Source organism: Lytechinus variegatus, chromosome 7, assembly GCF_018143015.1.
Source record: "Lytechinus variegatus isolate NC3 chromosome 7, Lvar_3.0, whole genome shotgun sequence".
NCBI lineage: Eukaryota > Metazoa > Echinodermata > Echinoidea > Temnopleuroida > Toxopneustidae > Lytechinus > Lytechinus variegatus.
In genome coordinates, this window is record NC_054746.1 from 35,281,773 (window position 1) to 35,300,622 (window position 18,850).

Here is an 18,850-nt window from a genome sequence, read left to right on the forward strand (position 1 = left end):
GTGGATAATTCCTCTAAGTACATGTAAATCCTTCTTGCATTAAACAAATCAAATAAAAATGTTTCTGATCCAAACTGCAGTGAAACATTTAATATATTTTATCTATTCACAAAATAGACATTTATTTACAGAGACTATTGACATAAATACAAATTGAACTGTGACCTGTAAAACAGACAAGTACTTACAGGAAGTAAAAAGTCTTGAAAAAGCACAAACACTTCAAAATACAGAATATATTTAGCAGAGTGTACACCATACAATTATGGAGCTACAAGTATACCATCAGTTTTGATGCTGATGATCAAAATAACCACCTAACAATTAAATTGTAAGCCCTGAATTTTCACCTGTGAAAAGTTAGAAAGTATGGCTGTATGTCACCTGCACATTAAACTTGAAGCAAATTATACAGTTTAGACTAACAAAATATGTTTAAAATGTACATGTATGAAATTAATACCAATATTTTTCAATGACTTGAATGCTAGCTTGGTCCTGTTCAAACCGAGTTAGTACAGAGAAGTTTTTTGGTACATGAACAAAAAAATCTAAGGTTTCCTTCAAAGCCATTGGCATTAAGTAATCTTGTCCATAATTCAAAATTAATAATTCAGCTATTATTGTAGATCTAATTGCAATTGTTGAGGTCAGATAGGAATTTCCAGTTTCATATGCCAAGCAGTCTCTATTCATCAAGATATATATCACAATATGGATACCACCATACCATTAAAAATTATTTCTGCAGGCATGTTCACTGTCTTTCACGTACCCCTTTGCTGGGCCGCTCAAGCAGTCTGCCTGCTGCATGCTCTCAGGCTTGATGTATGACGCGTCTCAATTATTTTCCATTCTTTCAGAAAGTTAATGGCTTCCATTTTGGCCATGAAACTTGTGTTCCAAGCATTATTGATTATACTAGGAAGAGTACAGTATCATTTTGTCCGAAAAATTACATTCATCATAAAGTTTTCATCAGGGCTATATTTAAGCAATGCCATCTTCATATAGATCAATTTCCTAACCAAGTGCACATATACTATCAAAACAAACAGACCAACTAGTCTAGTTCAGTAACACCTACCTACGAGATAGAGATTATATGAGGTCATTGCAGAAATGCATAAATCCCCCCCCCCCCCTTGCTACAATTGTGCTTTATGCACCCCATTTTTGAAAATGTCTCCCTTTGCTTGTCATATTTTAAAATAAGTGTTTGCTTCCTATTTGAGAATGGAACCCCATCTTTTTTTTGGGGGGGGGGGTCTTGTAAGAAAGTTAAAAGAAATCAGCCACATGTTTTTACACCCTCATGATTTCTTCTATACACCCTTGCAGACTGACATCCTTTGCAAAAAAGTGTATTGCACATTCCACTGTGACTACACACCCAGATTACTTGATATCTAATAGTTACTGCTTATACATTCAAATTTCAATGTCTAATATCTACTGCTTATACATTCAAATTTCAATGTCTAATAGCTACTGCTTATACATTCAAATTTCAATGTCTAATATCTACTGCTTATACATTCAAATTTCAAGGTCATGTTCTGTGGAACAGGATTAGCCTGTAATATTGATGTAAAATTAACTGTTTTACCATCATAAAATTTCCATATTGGGTATGTTTCTTGTCAATGTATTTCATTACAAATCTGCTCTCAGCCAATTAGATGCATTAGCTAAATGATAAGACCGAACATATACACTTCTAATAATTATCAGAAGAGTCCAATACATATGTGTTTATCTACTGAGAGTGATCTTCAAGCGACCTTTCATTGACAAATCATGGGGAAATCAAAGCTTATCTCAGAAAAGAGAAGGGATTCAAGTCTTTCACTCAGCTGCATGCCTAAGGGTGTTATGTAATAGACGCCGACATGTCTGGGAGGTCTATAGGAGAGCAACAGTTAGCAGACTAACCAACCAGAAGTAAACTGCATGTTTTCACTTTGAAACATGTACCTTCACAGAGGTTATTTATTTATTTTGGTTTAGCAATCAAGAGACTTGCTATGAGTCTAGGAATTGGGGTTGTTGGAAACTGGAACTACGATGATCCAAAGTAAATAACCATCATGAGTTTGGTTAAATTTTTGCTGTCCAAACTTTTATTGCATTAGTCCGACAGGCGCTCATGACGGACAGATTATATAATGCAAGTTAATTGGCCTTTTGCAAATTTCGTATTGATTCAATTTCCCCATGATTTGTCAGTGGCTGGGCCCTTTAAGGATGATGTACCTGCCTCAGCAATTCGGATGCTAGGATTGTATTAGTTTATACAAATTTCTGGTGTACTTCTTTAACAAGATGCTCCCTTTACACTCCCAATAATTATCAGAAGTAATATCCTCTGTGAATGATCATAATCTGAGTATCCCATCCCCTGATCCACCAGTCTTGTTTTCCTTTGCTCTTCTCTCGGCCTGTTTTCTGTATCTCTCAAGCTCCTGCAGTTTGAAAAAAAAAACGCAAGATTATATCAACAGTATAATATTTATTCTACACTTTACCTGATGAGATGATGAATGGTGGTGATATTGATGATGATGATGGTGGTGGTGGTGATGATGGTGATGGTGGTGATGGTTATGATGATGATGGTGATTGTTATGATGATGGTGATGATGATGGTGATTGTTATGATGATGGTGATGATGGTGGTGATGATGATGGTGACTGTGATTGTGATAATGATGGTGATGGCAATGGTGATTATCAATGATAGTGATGATGACGAGGGTAGTAAGGATTATAAAAGTGATGACGACAATTAATAACAAATACACACTTTAAATAAACAGGGCTCAAAAATTGGAATTTCTTTTAAAATCTGAATCACATGGCAATTTTGCCATCCTTTCCACTTTTACTGTGATGAATATGCAAATTACAAATCTTAGATTTTCGTGTATCAAAATTGAACATCAACTTTATTTTGTTTCACCATACCTTATTTTTCTGTTCTCTCATATTATCTACTGCAGCCTCTGCGTACTGTGGGTCTTTGGATGGGTCTTCAACAATAGCTTTGATTGTACTCTGTATAAAAACGCAAACACAAAAAGTGGCATATTAATGCTTTTCAAACAAAACTAGTTCTTGACAACCCCAAAGCTTGTCAGATGCTTGCCAGACATTGAAACAGTCAATGCTAACTTAATTCAATGTATTGTAGCTCTCTAGAAAAAAGTTGATAAAATATCTGGTTACTCTGTGCCAGATAAGGAATGCAGATGTATATGTCACTTGTTCACTGCAACCACCCTGCCTGTGGGGAAACTACATGTAGATATATGCAGTATACAACACACATTTACAAAATTCATTAAAATCCCACTTTTATGACCAAAATACTCATTTCCATAGTGTTGCAATTTATTTTTCATTAGTAACTTAAGAATTATTTTTGTATTCACTAGAGTGCTCAAAAGCTTGAGTTTGGGGCGTATTTTTGTGAAGGCCCTCTATCAAAAAATTTCAAGAGTCAAGTTATATGTATATGATGATGAACAGTTGTAATGGAAACTGACAGTGGAAAAATATCAAGCATTTGTCCCCAAGAACAAGAGAAAATAAGCCAAATATTGCCAACCTTATACCTTGATAATCAATAAAATAAAGAGGATACATTTCATTGAAGAAAAAAAAACAATGACACTCAAGTAGACTTGTTAAAATAAGATTTACAAATTTCAAGCTTTCTTTGTTAACAATAACTATACAACCTGAGAGCTTTTAACCAGACATAGCAGTAAGTATTGTAATTTACTTATCACTACCAGGTGGGTGTTTCATAAAGCTGATCGTAAGTTGAGTGACTTTAAGAGTGATTGGTGATACTTTCCGTGGTAAATAGTATATTGAATTAGCGATGGTTTAGCACGTAAGAAGGGTTCACCAGTCGTTCTTAAAGTCGCTCTTAACTTACGAACAGCTTTATGAAATACCCACCTGGTTAAAAGGAATGCATCATTACTCAGAAAAGAAACAAACATAAATTCAAATCAAGTTAGTAAAGATGCCTATTCACCCAGTTACAAGAAAAAAATATACCTTCTGTGGGAAGTATGATGTGAATGCCTGTTTCCATAAGTCTAATGGTGTCCTTGCATTAGATCTACCAAGATCATCATCACCTACCGGTGGTAAACCTGAGATACAAAGGAAGAATTAGATCAAAATAAAATGAAAATGACAGTTTCCAATTGATCAACTAATGTTCATATGCAGGCCTATAATATTTTTTAACATTAAAGTTGTGGTTACAATCATAAATTGAATTTAAAAACAATCTACAAAATGACCACAAGGTAATTTTATATAAGAATACAGATTACGAACCAAAAGATTCAGGATTTTTCAGTCAACTAAAATAAGTATGTTATTCTATAAATCTGACCATGCAAGGTTATCAGTAACTGTTTTTTCTGATTTCAGAATACTGCATTATAAGTTAATTTTCCTTATTTCACAACTTTTTATGTTGAATAAGTACAGCACTAAATTGCACAATTCAAGATTTAAAAAACTTTTTTCTCTCTATTCTGTAGCAATATGTACTATGTACTGATTAGACGACCAAATATATAAATTCATACTACAAAACACTTTCACATAGATGCTTAAATATGGATCAATATCTCATTTTCCATAACCTGTAACTTTGATAGAATTCTTATACCACAGCATACTCCTCAAGCATAAATGTCATTGAAAAAAATCATATGTCCTTGAATTTTCAGGTGTCTTCTAATTTTTTTTTGGGTGGGGTGGAATTTAAAAAAAAAATTCATTGAAATATTAATTCTGTATGTTTATGTTTATTCCATTTCCAGGAACAGCCATTTATAGCGACATGACAAAAATAAAAGTTCAATGGAAACTTAACAATATACATATAACACAAACAACAAGAATATGACTCCGGTTACCTACAAAAATATTTATGTTTAAAGGCTCTCCTTGTTGGTTGTGTAACTATACTGACCTATTTGTTCTAATGAATCAAGTCCAAATGGAACTGAAATTGGCTTGTTAGGATCTACAGATATAGTCTTCAAGCTATCAAGAAAAAGAAAAATATATATATATGAAATATCAGACAAAAAGCACAACTAATCAATAAAGTACTATGCTCTTTAATCCTGAGGTAAATCAGAGAATGTCAAAGAATACATTATAATAATAATATATAATATAATAGATCATAGCGCCCTCCCTCGAAGGATATAGGAATACGCATAAACAGAGTTGTCAGAGATGCGCAGGCTGCAGATCACCAATGCATGCAAGACAATGGCTCAAGCCTCTAAAATGGCAACAAAATGACATCAATGCATGTCTATAAATCAATTAACAAGTACCATAGAATAAGAGAATGCATTACAATTTATGGACAGGGGTGGTTCACTAAACAGCTCAAATCAATATCTAAAGGCAGACAAGGGGCACTTCTCATACAGGGAGAAGCTCATACAACCTCATCTGATAATTTTGACTAAAAACTCTGACAGGGGACATGTGTCCCCTCCTCCCTGGATCTATGCCTGAATATTAACCCAAGAACTATCATGGTAATGGTTTATACCTGAGAGTTGTTGAGAAGGCTAGATGACTGACAAGGTTTTTGGTTCTAGACATCAGACCATCCGTCTTGTTACTTGAAAACTGTAGGATGAAAAAAATAAAAGGATTATTTTTTTTTCTGTCCTGTGATGCATTCATAGATCTCCCTTCCTCCCTCCCATTATCAGTTCCCCCTTTTCTCTTTACCTATGTCCTTCATCCCCACGTCATATTTATTTAATGTCTTCTTTACCCCTTGACTTTTCATCCTTTTCATCTTTCTGGTTTTGTAGTAACCTATCACTAATCAATTCATCTATTTCTCATCATTTTCTCATCAACCTCTGATTTCCATTTTCTATCTATTTCCTATTTCTATTCATGTAGTCAGGTATAATCTTTCCCAAATATTTCAGTTGATTCCTCTTTGCAATATATTTTACCTTACTTTTTTAAAACTTCATCAGAACTCCATTGATTTCAATAGAGCCACAAAAACGAAAATATCACCCCAATAAGGACATTGAACTAGGTCACATGACAGAATGGAATTGACAAGCAACCTGGAAATGACACTCAAATATGGTGGATTATATTAAGCATACCTTCCTTGTAAATTACATTGAAATATACACCTAAGCTATTCAGCAAGATAAAATTTACATCCTTGGTTTGAAATTCTTAATCTAATTAAACAGAATATGTCAATTACTAGTATCATTCATAAACAGCCATTAAATAATTGGTAAACAAATTAAATGTCAATGCAACTCATGGCTGCTCCTACATTATGTGCAAAAGAACTTCCAAATGAAAATGAATGTCATGAATTTGGGAGGCAAGCATTGCTTTCAATTTTATCTCATTGATCCAAGGGACCAGGAATACCTAGGATAATACTTTATTGCTTTTATTTCTTTTGAAAAATAAAAAGAGAATTTCTAATTTTGTTCAAGCACATATGAAAATGAATTGATAATAAAATTCATAAGGTCTTAACTTACCTGAAGAGCTGCTCCATAGTTGTGTGCAATGAAACGTAATGTCTTGGAGATTACTTTCCTCTTCTCCGGATCAAAGTCCTGTTTATAAACACAATAAATATCTTTATTAATTTGTCATTGTCACCTTTTTTAAGGCAGTATCTGTGCTTCTAATACTGAATTTCTAACGAATATACATTTTCCTGTTCTAAAAATCTATTTTCAAATATTTGTTTCACTAAAGTTTTTTATATACATGTATAAAGCCATTTTATTTTTTGTGCTACATACATATCATGCACTATACTGTGTAAATATCAGTTTATTATCATTATATATAATAATAATAATAAAGAAATGAGTTTAGTGATACCAACTACCTGTATCATATTCTAACCTTGATTACACATTTGTTGCCCACTTAAACAAATCTAATTGAATTAAAGAATTAAAGTCACTGATCTGATTAAATAAAACATATCTATATCATTACCCAATATCTTACTGCCCTGTTCTATGTATCTGTAGACCTCTAAAACAAAGGGTAAATACATAATGGAGGGGCTTTCTACAGTACATGCTTCATGAGAAACCACATATAGAAGAGAAATAAAAATATGGTCATTGTAGACAGGTAGGTGATACAGGATTCCCATAGGCTTTGTACAGGGACAACCTGGACCAAGGGGACAATAGGTTGACTGTATAAATCAATTCATCCTCACCTGATAGACATCATACTTTGTACCAATAATGACCAGAGGTAATGGGAATGGATCCAACATATCTCTGTCCTGTAAAGATAAATGGAGAAATAATGAAAAATTTACATAAATATTGAAGAATTTACTTTGCTATTGAAAAGTAACTTACCATTTATAATTTGATATGATTTCATACTCCAGCTATACTAGGTAGTATGCTATCATGAAACCTTTGCATTTATATTAAAAGACATACAAAGAGATCATCTTTTCTGATAAACAAAATAATCACAACCATATTCAACTCCATCCAACAGCCATTTTCCAAATAGCATGTCATCTGATAATACTGTCTGTGAAACAATTGCATTTAATTTGACCTGTGTTTAATTTGTTATTAAAACCTTGGTATACAGACATACTTCGATATTGACGGAAGATGCTTTTCTATCAGATATTGTTCATGGCAAGAAAACACTGAAATTGCAATCATCTAACACATCAGACGAAAAATAATTTTAGACGACATATTTATGTAAATGACACTTTACAAAAGGAAGGACCCTTGCAGTAAAAAATGAATTCAGTTTAAAACATATGAAACATTGGTTAAGCACATATTTTCAATCAATAACCCAATCTGAAATTAAAGTGTTTCATTAGACATATTTCTATAGAATTGAAAACAAAAATTTACTACATTTTTTTAATTTAATGATTGAAATAATCCTTCAGCAATGATCCAGATTCTACTTACAGGGTGATCAACTCCTATCCTCTTCCATGCCCTCTCTTTGATCCTATCCTGTATACTGGGATCGTTCCTGGCTGCTTTTGAGATGACCTGCTCCACCCGATCTAATGCACTCTTAATCAGTGTTTCCATGGTGTGCCATAGTTCATAAGGCTGTGAAAGGTCCATTACTACCATCACTGATGATGACCTAGGATCAAAATTGTAGCCACGTGTCAATTCAATTTTTATTTGATTCAATGGGGTGCTATTGTGACAAAAATGGATACATGATGAAAGTCCACACTTCTACAATCATATATACAAGGTCAAATATAATTGTATTTTTCATTTTGATAATTATTAACTTTAAATGCAAAGGATACATGTTACAGACAAATCAAGTCTGAAATATATCAATTGTGTGTATTAATTGAAGTAATTGAATGAATTTTGGAGAAAATCTCTGGAAATACAAACTTTTCCATGGCAATATGTGTTTCACTGCACGTTCAGCTCATAGATTTATTCACATGACCTGATAATGGGAAGAGGGGAGTAGTCATAAACTGGAAATAGATGTATCATGTCGTTTTCATAAACAGAAAGTATCCTCCTCTTCTTCTTCTTCCATTCTAATACAGTCTGTTGTTAGCATATCTAACATCTCTTTTAGCAATCACTGACAGAGGTTTACTTTATCCCTATTATAATATGAAGTGTAAAAGAGGAAAAATCTAAACCAAATATTGAACTTACATGATTGTATCCTCTGTCAATGGAATCTCTGTTAATTGTGACAGGAATGTACCTCCACCTAACTCCCAGATATGACAAATATCTTTCACCTAAATAAAATAGAACAGTAATCATGATGAATTAATAAGTGCAATCACTGAGAGAGCTACATCATATGTCACGAAAACTCATGAATCCTTGTCATCATATTTTGGCTTGCCCACCTTACAAAAGAAAATATGAATTTTTTATTTAACATGAACTACAGCTCATTTTTCAGAAGGTTCAACTACTCTGAACATCCTGGGTATGTGCACGTTTTGGAATAACTCACCTTTGGTATAACAAGTGCATACCTTTCATGTTACATGATATGAACAAGAGTACTCTCCCATTACTCTAAAGTATGATCAATCTCCTGTTCTTTTGATGAAAAAAATCATCAAAAAATATATGCAAAATTTATTTATTTGGTTGGTATTCATTTTTTTAATTGTCTATTGTATCACTATTTTATTTCTCAAAATAACCTACTGACTGTTTTACTGAAAAGGCATTCACAAATTCGATTAGTTTTTTTCTAACAAAATTACTATACATTTGGCATCATTAAAAAGCAGGTCAGACACGAATAATTAATCAAATTTATTAGGAAGTATTACAATTTGCATTTAATCATAAAACTAACAGTAATAATCAAGACTGAAGATGCTTCCTGCCCAAGGCATTAAAATAAAATACAACAAACTTATGAAATTGTGAGGTGTGGACTTAGATCAGGTGAAAGAAATATAAAAGAATGAGTTTGATAATGTATAATCATGTGCATCAGGTAAGTCAAAATAAAGAAAATAAATTGTGCATTCAAATAAAATTGCCAAGTATTAACAAAGGCCTATCATTAAGTTAATTTTCTGAATGATATCATCAGATTATTACAAATAATAGTTAATAATACCTTTAACTGAGCAAATATATTCATTGGATTGTGCAAATGATCAACTAGTTTAAGGAAAGATTTTGAAAAGCATGGGCGTTGTAGCATGCACCAAATCCAAGCTACATGGGAAGTTACAAATTAATGGAAAGTTTTGAGCATTATTCACCTTCTTTCAGATGGTGATGTTAAAGGTCGGTCCGAAACATTGATAAACATCTGACAAAACTCTAAAATGTATTGCTTAGTTGACTGTGGGTATTTCATCTTTTTCTCTCCATGTCCCTCATTATTTCTGGATTCTGGGGGGACGGTTTATTTTTCAATTTAAAAAAAAAATCAAATTTTTGTGTGAAATGAATAAAGGGAGCACTGAAACATTTTATAAGATCATTTCCCTTTTTTTAATTTTGCTTTTTAAATTCTGGTTCAAAAATCAAGAACATCCTCATGTAAAGTTTAGTATTGTGCCTTGTAACACTAAAATATACAATCATAATTTGTTAGTTTACTAAATAACATATTTTTAAAAATGTATAGAAAATATTGATCATATGTTACAGGGCACTGATTAGAAAGAATAATACTCTGCATCATTTTTTTTTCATTCAATGTCATTTTGTGGCATATAGCATTGTGTCAAATCTTAAATTTCCATCAAATTGCTATCTAAATTTTTGAATTACCTGACTAATTATTCAAGCAGGTCAATGTAAAGAATTACTCCTCTTTCAAAGCAGAAAAATCATGAACTGAATTAGAATGCTAAAAGTTTTCAAGTAAATTGATCCAAATAAAAAATCACTGTTAAGAAAATAATACAAACTGTATTATTTTTCTTAACAGTGATTTTGAAACTTTCAGTTTTAAGTGCATAAAACTCATTCACTGTAGTAGTTTGCAATGTGTTTCAGTTTGAAAATAATGTGGTTTGAATATGAACATGCTATATAAAATGGGAATACATAAAAAGGCATGAAGGCAGGCGTAAAACAAAACATGCTGGATACATGCACATTGACAATATTATTCTACATACTGTACATGTATGTCTAACAAGCATGCAATATCTCTAAATATCATCACTATCACTATAAACTAATAAATCATGCAATGGCCCATGTCAAAGAAAACTAGCAGATGCAGGGTAGTATAAAAACATTTGGGCATATTAGAAAAAAAAGGTTCTAGCAAACATAATAAAATGACTTGTAAACTTATTTACAGGCATTTTCCTTCTGTGTAAAATCAGACAAAAAATGATAGATGAAAGTTTTTATTAAAATAAAAACAAAGTCATTTTGTAAGTTGAGAAAAAAATTCAAAACTTATTCTTGACTTGGGTGAACTCCTTGGCCTTCAGCCCTGGATTTGCATTGGTGAATTTCAAACAAAGCAGTTTTCAAAGCATGTAAATTACTTTTCCTAAAAATTGTAAATTTATAAGGAAAAAACAAATTCTAAAGGAAGATCCTGGGGAAAAACATATCTGATTTAAGCATTCACTCTTAAGAAATGACAAATTGTTACGATAAAGGAGGCTAAAGATTTTGTGTGAATATAAAGTACATTATTTGGGGAGTATTTGTTTGAGTTTATTAAAAGTAAGTTTTTTTTCAAAAATCTTGGTAAAAACACCTGCTAGTTTTTCTGATATGAGCCATTATAAAATATCTAAATCTGTTACCCTGTTTTGTATGGACTGTGGGATGAATCACAAAAAGCCAAGCAAAAATATTGCAAAAATTAAACAAATGTGGAAAGTTTTCAAAATCATTACAAATAAAAACTTATACTACAATCACAGCAGAATAAAAATATAATTTCAATTGATTTAAATATTAACATACATTTAAAAAAGGAATATAATTCTGAGTAATATCATTTGATGTGAATTAAGATATCAGTTGTTTAATAATTTCTTTTAATGTGCAAAATGCGATATAACACTGCATTTGATAGAATGAGCTGAGAAATTACTAAAAGTGCTTTTTTTCTCAAACTTTTCAAATATATTCAAGAAGTGACTAAATAAGATATCAGTATTCAAGAATTCTTTAGAATCTAAAATTGTATAACATCAAAAGGATAATCTTTGAAAAGTAGAGTGTTTTCAATTTAACAATAATTAAACAAAGAATAATGTGTGTTGTAAATCAGCTTGAAGATTGGTGAGAATTGATAAGTGTAATCAGATCTAATGATATGAACAATTAAATTAAAATCATAAAATCATATTGAACAGTTAATAGATTAGTAGAATTGGACTAATGTTAAATATATGAATAGAATATGGATGAGTTAAATATATAACTGAATTATATTTAATTTATTTATAACCCATCAAAATCAGAGGAGTACAATTTGTGTTAAAACATATAAAATGAAACTAGAAAAACTGAATTATCAAACATTTAATTGTAATTATAACTAATAAAAACAGTGACGTTATACATACCATATTGTGACCTTTAGCTCTTCTACCAAATGTGTATTCCAGTGCGATTGTGGGTTTTGGTGCCTCCTCCTTCTCCAAAAACCGGAGAATTATTGAAGTCTTTCCCTTGGTAAAATACACAGAAAGAAAAGATGTAGCTTTGAGTTGACATGAATAAATGTGATCATCATCGGATGTATCTCATTAATAAATAAGATTGTACAGTGCTAAGATACAATCAAGATTAGTTTCATATTAAAGCATATGCCAGTTTTCATTCATTTTCTGTATTAGGCCCATTGATCTTCTTGATGAATTATCTTGATTACAATAAGATTACAATAAATTGGTGAAATTAATTGCTATCATTGTTTACAAATCAAATATTTTGTAGAATTTTGTGACAATTGTTTAATTAAGTCGTTTACACAGTTTCAAGTAATATAGTTATACGTGTATACAGTGTGTATAAAAAAAACAGGACAGATTTGAAAAGTAAATAAAATTTTTATATCAAATTATGATCTCTATATTTTGGTGTCAATAGGTGCTCTTGGGTCTTATCCTTCAAATGTTATTAAAAAAAATAAGTTTCGTTCATGCTTGAGCGAACAAGGTATGTTTTTGTCCGAGGTTAAAAAGGAGACTTGCGCCAAAATGGCATCAAATGATAAATATGATGGTTGGACTTCTTGCTAATCAGCAGACTTCCTCTTAACCTTTTCATTATCTTTGCCATAATTTTCGAATCATACTGTCAAAATTCATTTCCAAATATACTTATTTGCTTGAATATTTCTGTTTTTCCTTTTTTATATGTTCTATTTTAGGTTTGAATATTCTTTCTTTAGGCAAGAACAATTTTTTTAAACCGAAGTTAGGAAGAGCATGTTTTTTTTTCCAAATCCTTTCATTGTGTGCTACAAAGGTTATGGTGCCTTTGAACAGTGGCATACTGATGGCTGGGGGCTCGGAGTGCCCCCCCCCCCCCATTAAAAAAATCATGACCAAAAAGAAGGTGGAAAGAAAATAACAGAAATCATAGAAAGTGAAATATGATATCATTTTCTGAATATTATGTCAAGATAACAAAATTTGATAATTTAATGAAAAAGTGGAAATTTTTGCTTGCTTGCTTCACAAATTTTTGATACATTTCACCCGATCTGCCAAATCTTGCTCCTTCAAAATTGACTCAATACACCATTGCCATTGAAAGACATGAATCCTTTCCTGTTTGTCCTGTCAAGGACATATTAAACTTGGTGAAGGATTCAATAACCCCTTGAAAATAGGATTCATGTCTTTTATAGGTACCATAACATAATTTGTTTCACATAAAAGGATTTGAATGATTCTTCTTTTGAATGCAATTCTTCTCACTTGGGTTGACAAAAAGTCTTCTTTTCTTACTTATGAAGGAAAATACAAAGGTAACAGAAGTTTGAATGAAAAACAAAATAATTCAGGTAAATACATCAATATATGAATAAAATTTTACAGCATTATAAAAAAATTATGGCAAAGATAATGAAAAGAAAAAGAGAAAGTCTGCTTATTAGCCAAAAGTCTAATCATCAATTTTGCCATTTCTGCCATTTCAGCGCAAGCCTCTTTTTGAACCCCAGACAAAAACGTCCCGTGTTCGCTCAAGCATGAACAAAATTTATTTTTTAAATGGCATTTCAAAGATAAAATCGCAGAGCATCTATTAACATCAAAATATAGTTATAATATTTTGAAAAAAATTTTGTATAGACTTTACAAAACTGTCCCGCTTTTTTTTATACGCACTGTATTGGCCCAAAATCGACAAAATTATGTCAAATGAATCAAATTTATGTTTCCAAAACAAATATGCACATGTCACTGACATTGGTGGCAACATATACTGGCCTATTTAATAACTTACTGCATTTTTACTGCCAATAAACAAAATGTGATTCTCCGAGCCCTTTGTTTCACCACCTGGAATATAAAATTATATAAAGCAAGAATTGATCTAAAATCACATAGTATAGGGTAACAGAGCAACTCTATATTGCAAAAATGGATCATCATCAGCAGTAACAGCACTCACTATCCCCTAGTCACCATCACTATCATCCTCCTCTTTTTCTGATTCCTCATTTCAAGTTTCTCCTTCCTCTTTTAACTGTTTACTCTGTAAATTCAATTGAATTCTTGGCCTAAAACAAACTGTCTGTAATAGCAACTGGCAACCTTACCCTCATCTTTGGATTCAGAAGCATTCTTCTTTTCAGCTTCAAGAACGGCAATGTCCCAAATCGATTTCTCCACACTGAAATGATAAAAGAAATTCAATACTTCAGATAATTTAGACATTAGGCAGATGTGATTTATTTTAAATGGGGATTCCCATGGGAAATTTTTCAAAAGTATAGGTTTTTGCTAAATTTTGAAAATAATGCCAGTGGTGGTCACGATTTTAAAATGAATTCGTATAGAATCTAATAACATGACCATCAATGTGTCTGTTTAAAATACATGTATGTGCCAAAAGATTACGAAGGAGATTGTATATTTGCTGAGGAATTAGCAAAGTAAGCACAGGATTAAAGGCTAAGTGGGGGGTCTTTTTCCAGCAATAATGATACACTGTTTCTGTTTTGACAGTGTAGTCTGTAATAGGAACTTGTAACTGACTTTGGCATCCACATGTTTGATATACTTTCCAAAAGAATGATTAAGTATTAAACAACACAGCTTTATTCATTAAAAAGGGCAAATTTTGTGACATATCATGTTTTTTTTTAAGTAAATATTTGACATATATATATATATGGCAGGCTCAGCAGGGCTTGAATTAGAATAATCCAAGGCCATAGAAGACCATGGTTGGAGATTTGATCGTCCTCAAAGCCATCAATGCCATCATTGGCCTTAAAAGTCAAGTCCATCCCAGGAAATTGTTGATTTGAATCGATAGAGAAAAATCAAACAAACATACAACTGCAAATTTCATCAAAATTGGAAGTAAAATAAGAAAGTTATGACATTTTTAAGTATCGTTTTTAAGTATAAGAAAGTTAGGACATTTTTTTACAAAATAGTTAAATGCACAACTTTGTGCTATGCAAATGAGAGAGTCGATGATGTCCATCACTCACTATTTCTTGTTTTTTATTGTTTTAATAATACAATATTTCAATTTTTACAGATTTGACAATAAAGAGCAGCTTCACTTAACCATAAACTGTTAAAATAATGGTAATTCAACATGTTCAGGGAGAAATAAAACTTTGTTTCACTTGACAAGGAGGAAAAAATTAGAATATTTCATATAATAAAATACAGAAGAAATAGTGAGTGGGTGACGTCATCAGTCTGTCAATTTGCATACCAACCAGGATGTGCATATAATTTTGTAAAATTAAGCGAAACTTTAGAGTGTCATAACTTTCTTATTTTACATCCGATTTTGATGAAATTTTTAATGTTTTGTTTGTTGGATTTTTCTCCTTTTTTTCAAATCAACTTTTTGTTGGGGTGGACTTGTCCTTTAAGTGGAAATTTGTTTTCATTTACATGTACCTCTGGCCGAGATTTGCTGTGCCTTTATATTTTTTTTTAATTTGTGTTGTAATAATATAGATGTGTATCCTATAGTAAGTGGCCTTGACGTAAAAATAATAATACAATTATTCTTTATCAATCAGGGCTTCCTTGCTAAACAACTAGACACATCTATCTACTTCTTAGCAATACACTGTCAAGGTATTAGCGACTGGCTGGCATGTCGTCAGTGTTTTGGTTTGAATGAAAGTACTGACTATGTGCCTTGAAAAAGGGGAAAAGGTAAAAATTTAGTAGAATTTATCAAAATTGCTTTTACTAGACCCGAACCCGCCCCGTTTCCAATAGGAAACAGCTTTAGAATTAGAACAAATATCCATCTTCATTAGGCCTGGGACGAATAGATCATTCTACCCTTTTTGCCATTCGATATTAGGCCTATGTATAATGTAAGCCAGACTTGCGCCGATATATTGTCATTATTCCAGCTAGGTTAGGCTTGGGCGGTTCTAGTCTTGGCAAGAGTCGACTCCGATTCTTGCCCCAGGCGTCGGTTCCGAAGAGAGTCGACTCCCAGCGCCGAAATTGGGCTTCGAGACAATGCCTCAATTATGCCCCTACCGTATACACTCTATACCTCTATCTCAGTGTGCACTCGCTTCGGTTCTCCTCCCGACTCCCTGGTCCTTTCATTCTCTTCCAGTCATGACCCAACTCACTGCAGACATAAAAACCACACACACAAATTCTCTCCCCATCATCACAAGATCAACTCACTGCAAACATTATACACACACAGGACACAACGCAAGCACATGTTTGACTGTGGTTTGACCCTGGCAATTGTTTCTTCGAAGTGATTGTTTATAATTTTTAGTGCTGTGATGATAGAGTGATTTCTGTGCTTGACTGATATCTGATTTGATTTAATCCAAGTTTGAATGTGTGGTACTTGGTTTACTTGAGGTCTGTATGTTTACTGTTTAGTATTTTAGCCCATTATTTGTCAAATTAATCAAGAAAGATCTGCATTCGTGTCCAAATACAATGTAAAAAGATAACAAAGTTTTGTACAACTTTCGTACAATTCTGAGAAAAGTAATTTTATCATACAATATACCTGCAAGCCTGCAAATGTTATGAAGTTGAAATTATTTAAATGATGCCTTTTAAAAAAAGACTATCCATCATGAATGCCATCCAAAGCCTCTCTTTGCAATTTAATTTACCCTGACCTAATTTCTCAACACAGAGGCCATGTAGCAGCCAAACCCAACACAGAATGAAAAGGGCGGCAATCTTGTAACCCCCCCCCCCACCGCAAGAATATCAGATTTCCAAACATGTGCTTCTCAAGATTGTGCAATACTAGCGGAGACAAAGAAAGTTATGTAAACAACTCGCGGAGGGTTGATGTCCCTGAATGAAGGGACTAGTCTTTGTTTTCAGTCACTTAAGAAAATGGCAAACTGGATTAAGGTGGAATACATCATTAAAAAAAATGATTGTTTTGAATGAATATCCATAGTGAAAATCCATAATGAAATATCCATAGTTCAATCGCTAATTTCATTACTGACAGAACAATAATATGTTTTATTAACTTCTGGTCAATATTCCAATATGACAAGACTCTCATTTAAGACTAGCGAGCAAATGATGGTGGGGCAGGGGGTTCTGGAATGAAAGCCAAAAAAAAAACTTCTCACACAAGTCACACACAAATCCCAATACACTAACTTTGATGATACAATCACAAGTGTTGCTTAACGCAACGCACGTGCTCTCTACTGGCTTTGTACAGTCACAGAAATACACACAACACACACGATGCATCCTCATACCATGCATGCACACGGCATACACTGCAGGCTCCAACTCCAAGCAGAGAAAGTTCGTCCTCTGCTCGAAGTAAATGATTCTCCAAATTCCATGTTTTTTCTATCTCAGTGCTTGGATTCGGCGCTGGGAGTCGACGCTGGGGCCGATTCTTGTCCATGAATGAGAGAGCACGGCAAAGACTCGAGCCCCTTTATCTCAGAACCGCCGCCGCTTGGTACTCGAGTCTCCTGAGATTAGAGTCGACTCCCCGACTCTGGCATTGAGAATCGGGTAGACTCGAGTACTCGGCGCTGGCTCCCAAGCCTAATTCCAGCCAATGAGCTAACTCAAAGAATAGCACTGTTAGCAGTGTCAAGCAAACCCACCACGTGCACTAACCCAGGGAACGTAAGGTCCTGGTCCCGCCCGCGTAGCGGGTGGGAGTTCCCTGGGTTACACGTGCACATGCCAAAAGGCAAGTGTAAACTAGTAGGCCTAGATCTAAAGTATTTTGCGCTAGATCTAGCCCATTCATGCTTGGGCAGTTCCAGTTTGATCTTGTATTAAAAATGTGGGCATTATCGTGATATTGGGAACCACCGTTCACTTCATACAGCAGCGCTTTATTCAGTCACACGCACAGTTCCCCATTTCCACCTCCATTCACTTTGTACACAAGTGCGCATTCACAAATCTACGAGTGGTTCCCAAAACCACGATTTGGCCAAAATGTGTACGGTATATCATATACTAGACCAAAAGCTTCGGTCTCTGTTATGTTGGTTGTTCAGCTGAACTCCGTTGGCTTCAGCCTTCACTCACCAAGAGAAATAAAAAAAAATTGTTAAAAAACTCCTCGAAACAGACGGCTGCCAGCTGTCTAATCATATACAAGCCATATACTATATGGCTTGTGCGCACTTGGTAACTCACTAAAATTGTTGAGTGGGTGGCCCTGGGCTGGCCTAGAACTTGTGGAACACTGGAAGCTCCGTCGTGGCTCGTGATCGTGCGTAATCGACCAAACAGGCCAACGCAGCGGAGCTTCCAAAGTTACGATCCCTGGAGTTCGGGGAAACCTTGGTCCTCGCCGCTGGCGCTGCTCGCTAGCGCTAGCTGCAAGTCGAGGTTCAATTTTTACATAAAACGATGTGATTATATCGGGGGAAAAGGTAATATAATTGCACATTTTATACTCACGATTTAGGCATCTCTGATTGTTTGTCTCAAGTGAATTCTGGAATAAACAAGATATAAGAAATAAAGAAGTCGAGGGTCAACATCACTTTTCCGAACCGAGATTTCAATTGTTTACAGTCGTCAAGAGGAATTTCTTGGGTGAACATGCGCACTAGTTTATTACTGAGAGTTCATTCT

At 33.5% G+C, this 18,850-nt stretch overlaps 1 protein-coding gene across 2 annotated transcripts; it reads right to left on the bottom strand.

Moving 5' to 3' along the window:
- Positions 1-75: 75 nt before the first annotated feature.
- LOC121419117 (cytoplasmic dynein 2 light intermediate chain 1-like) lies at positions 76-18,813 on the bottom strand. 2 transcript variants are annotated; one of them, XM_041613435.1, is made up of 14 exons: positions 18,674-18,813; positions 14,344-14,417; positions 14,028-14,083; positions 12,137-12,241; positions 11,366-11,380; positions 8,763-8,851; positions 8,028-8,214; positions 7,292-7,360; positions 6,588-6,665; positions 5,606-5,685; positions 5,006-5,079; positions 4,072-4,169; positions 2,968-3,057; positions 76-2,465 (listed from the first exon to the last, which is right to left on the bottom strand). In XM_041613435.1, the coding sequence occupies exons 1-14, from the start codon at positions 18,682-18,684 to the stop codon at positions 2,379-2,381; spliced, it is 1,113 nt and encodes a 370-aa protein (XP_041469369.1). In that variant the 5' UTR covers positions 18,685-18,813; the 3' UTR covers positions 76-2,378. The 2 variants fall into 2 exon arrangements, with proteins under 2 accessions (XP_041469369.1, XP_041469370.1); XM_041613436.1 differs by lacking the exon at positions 11,366-11,380.
- Between the last annotated feature and the right edge of the window lie 37 nt (positions 18,814-18,850).

Coding starts and splice junctions, on each gene's coding strand:
- LOC121419117 (XM_041613435.1), bottom strand. Junction 8,215..8,762: donor TTGACAGAGGATACAATCAT/GTAAGTTCAATA, acceptor TTTTGATCCTAG/GTCATCATCAGTGATGGTAG. Junction 5,080..5,605: donor GCCTTCTCAACAACTCTCAG/GTATAAACCATT, acceptor TTTTCTTGATAG/CTTGAAGACTATATCTGTAG.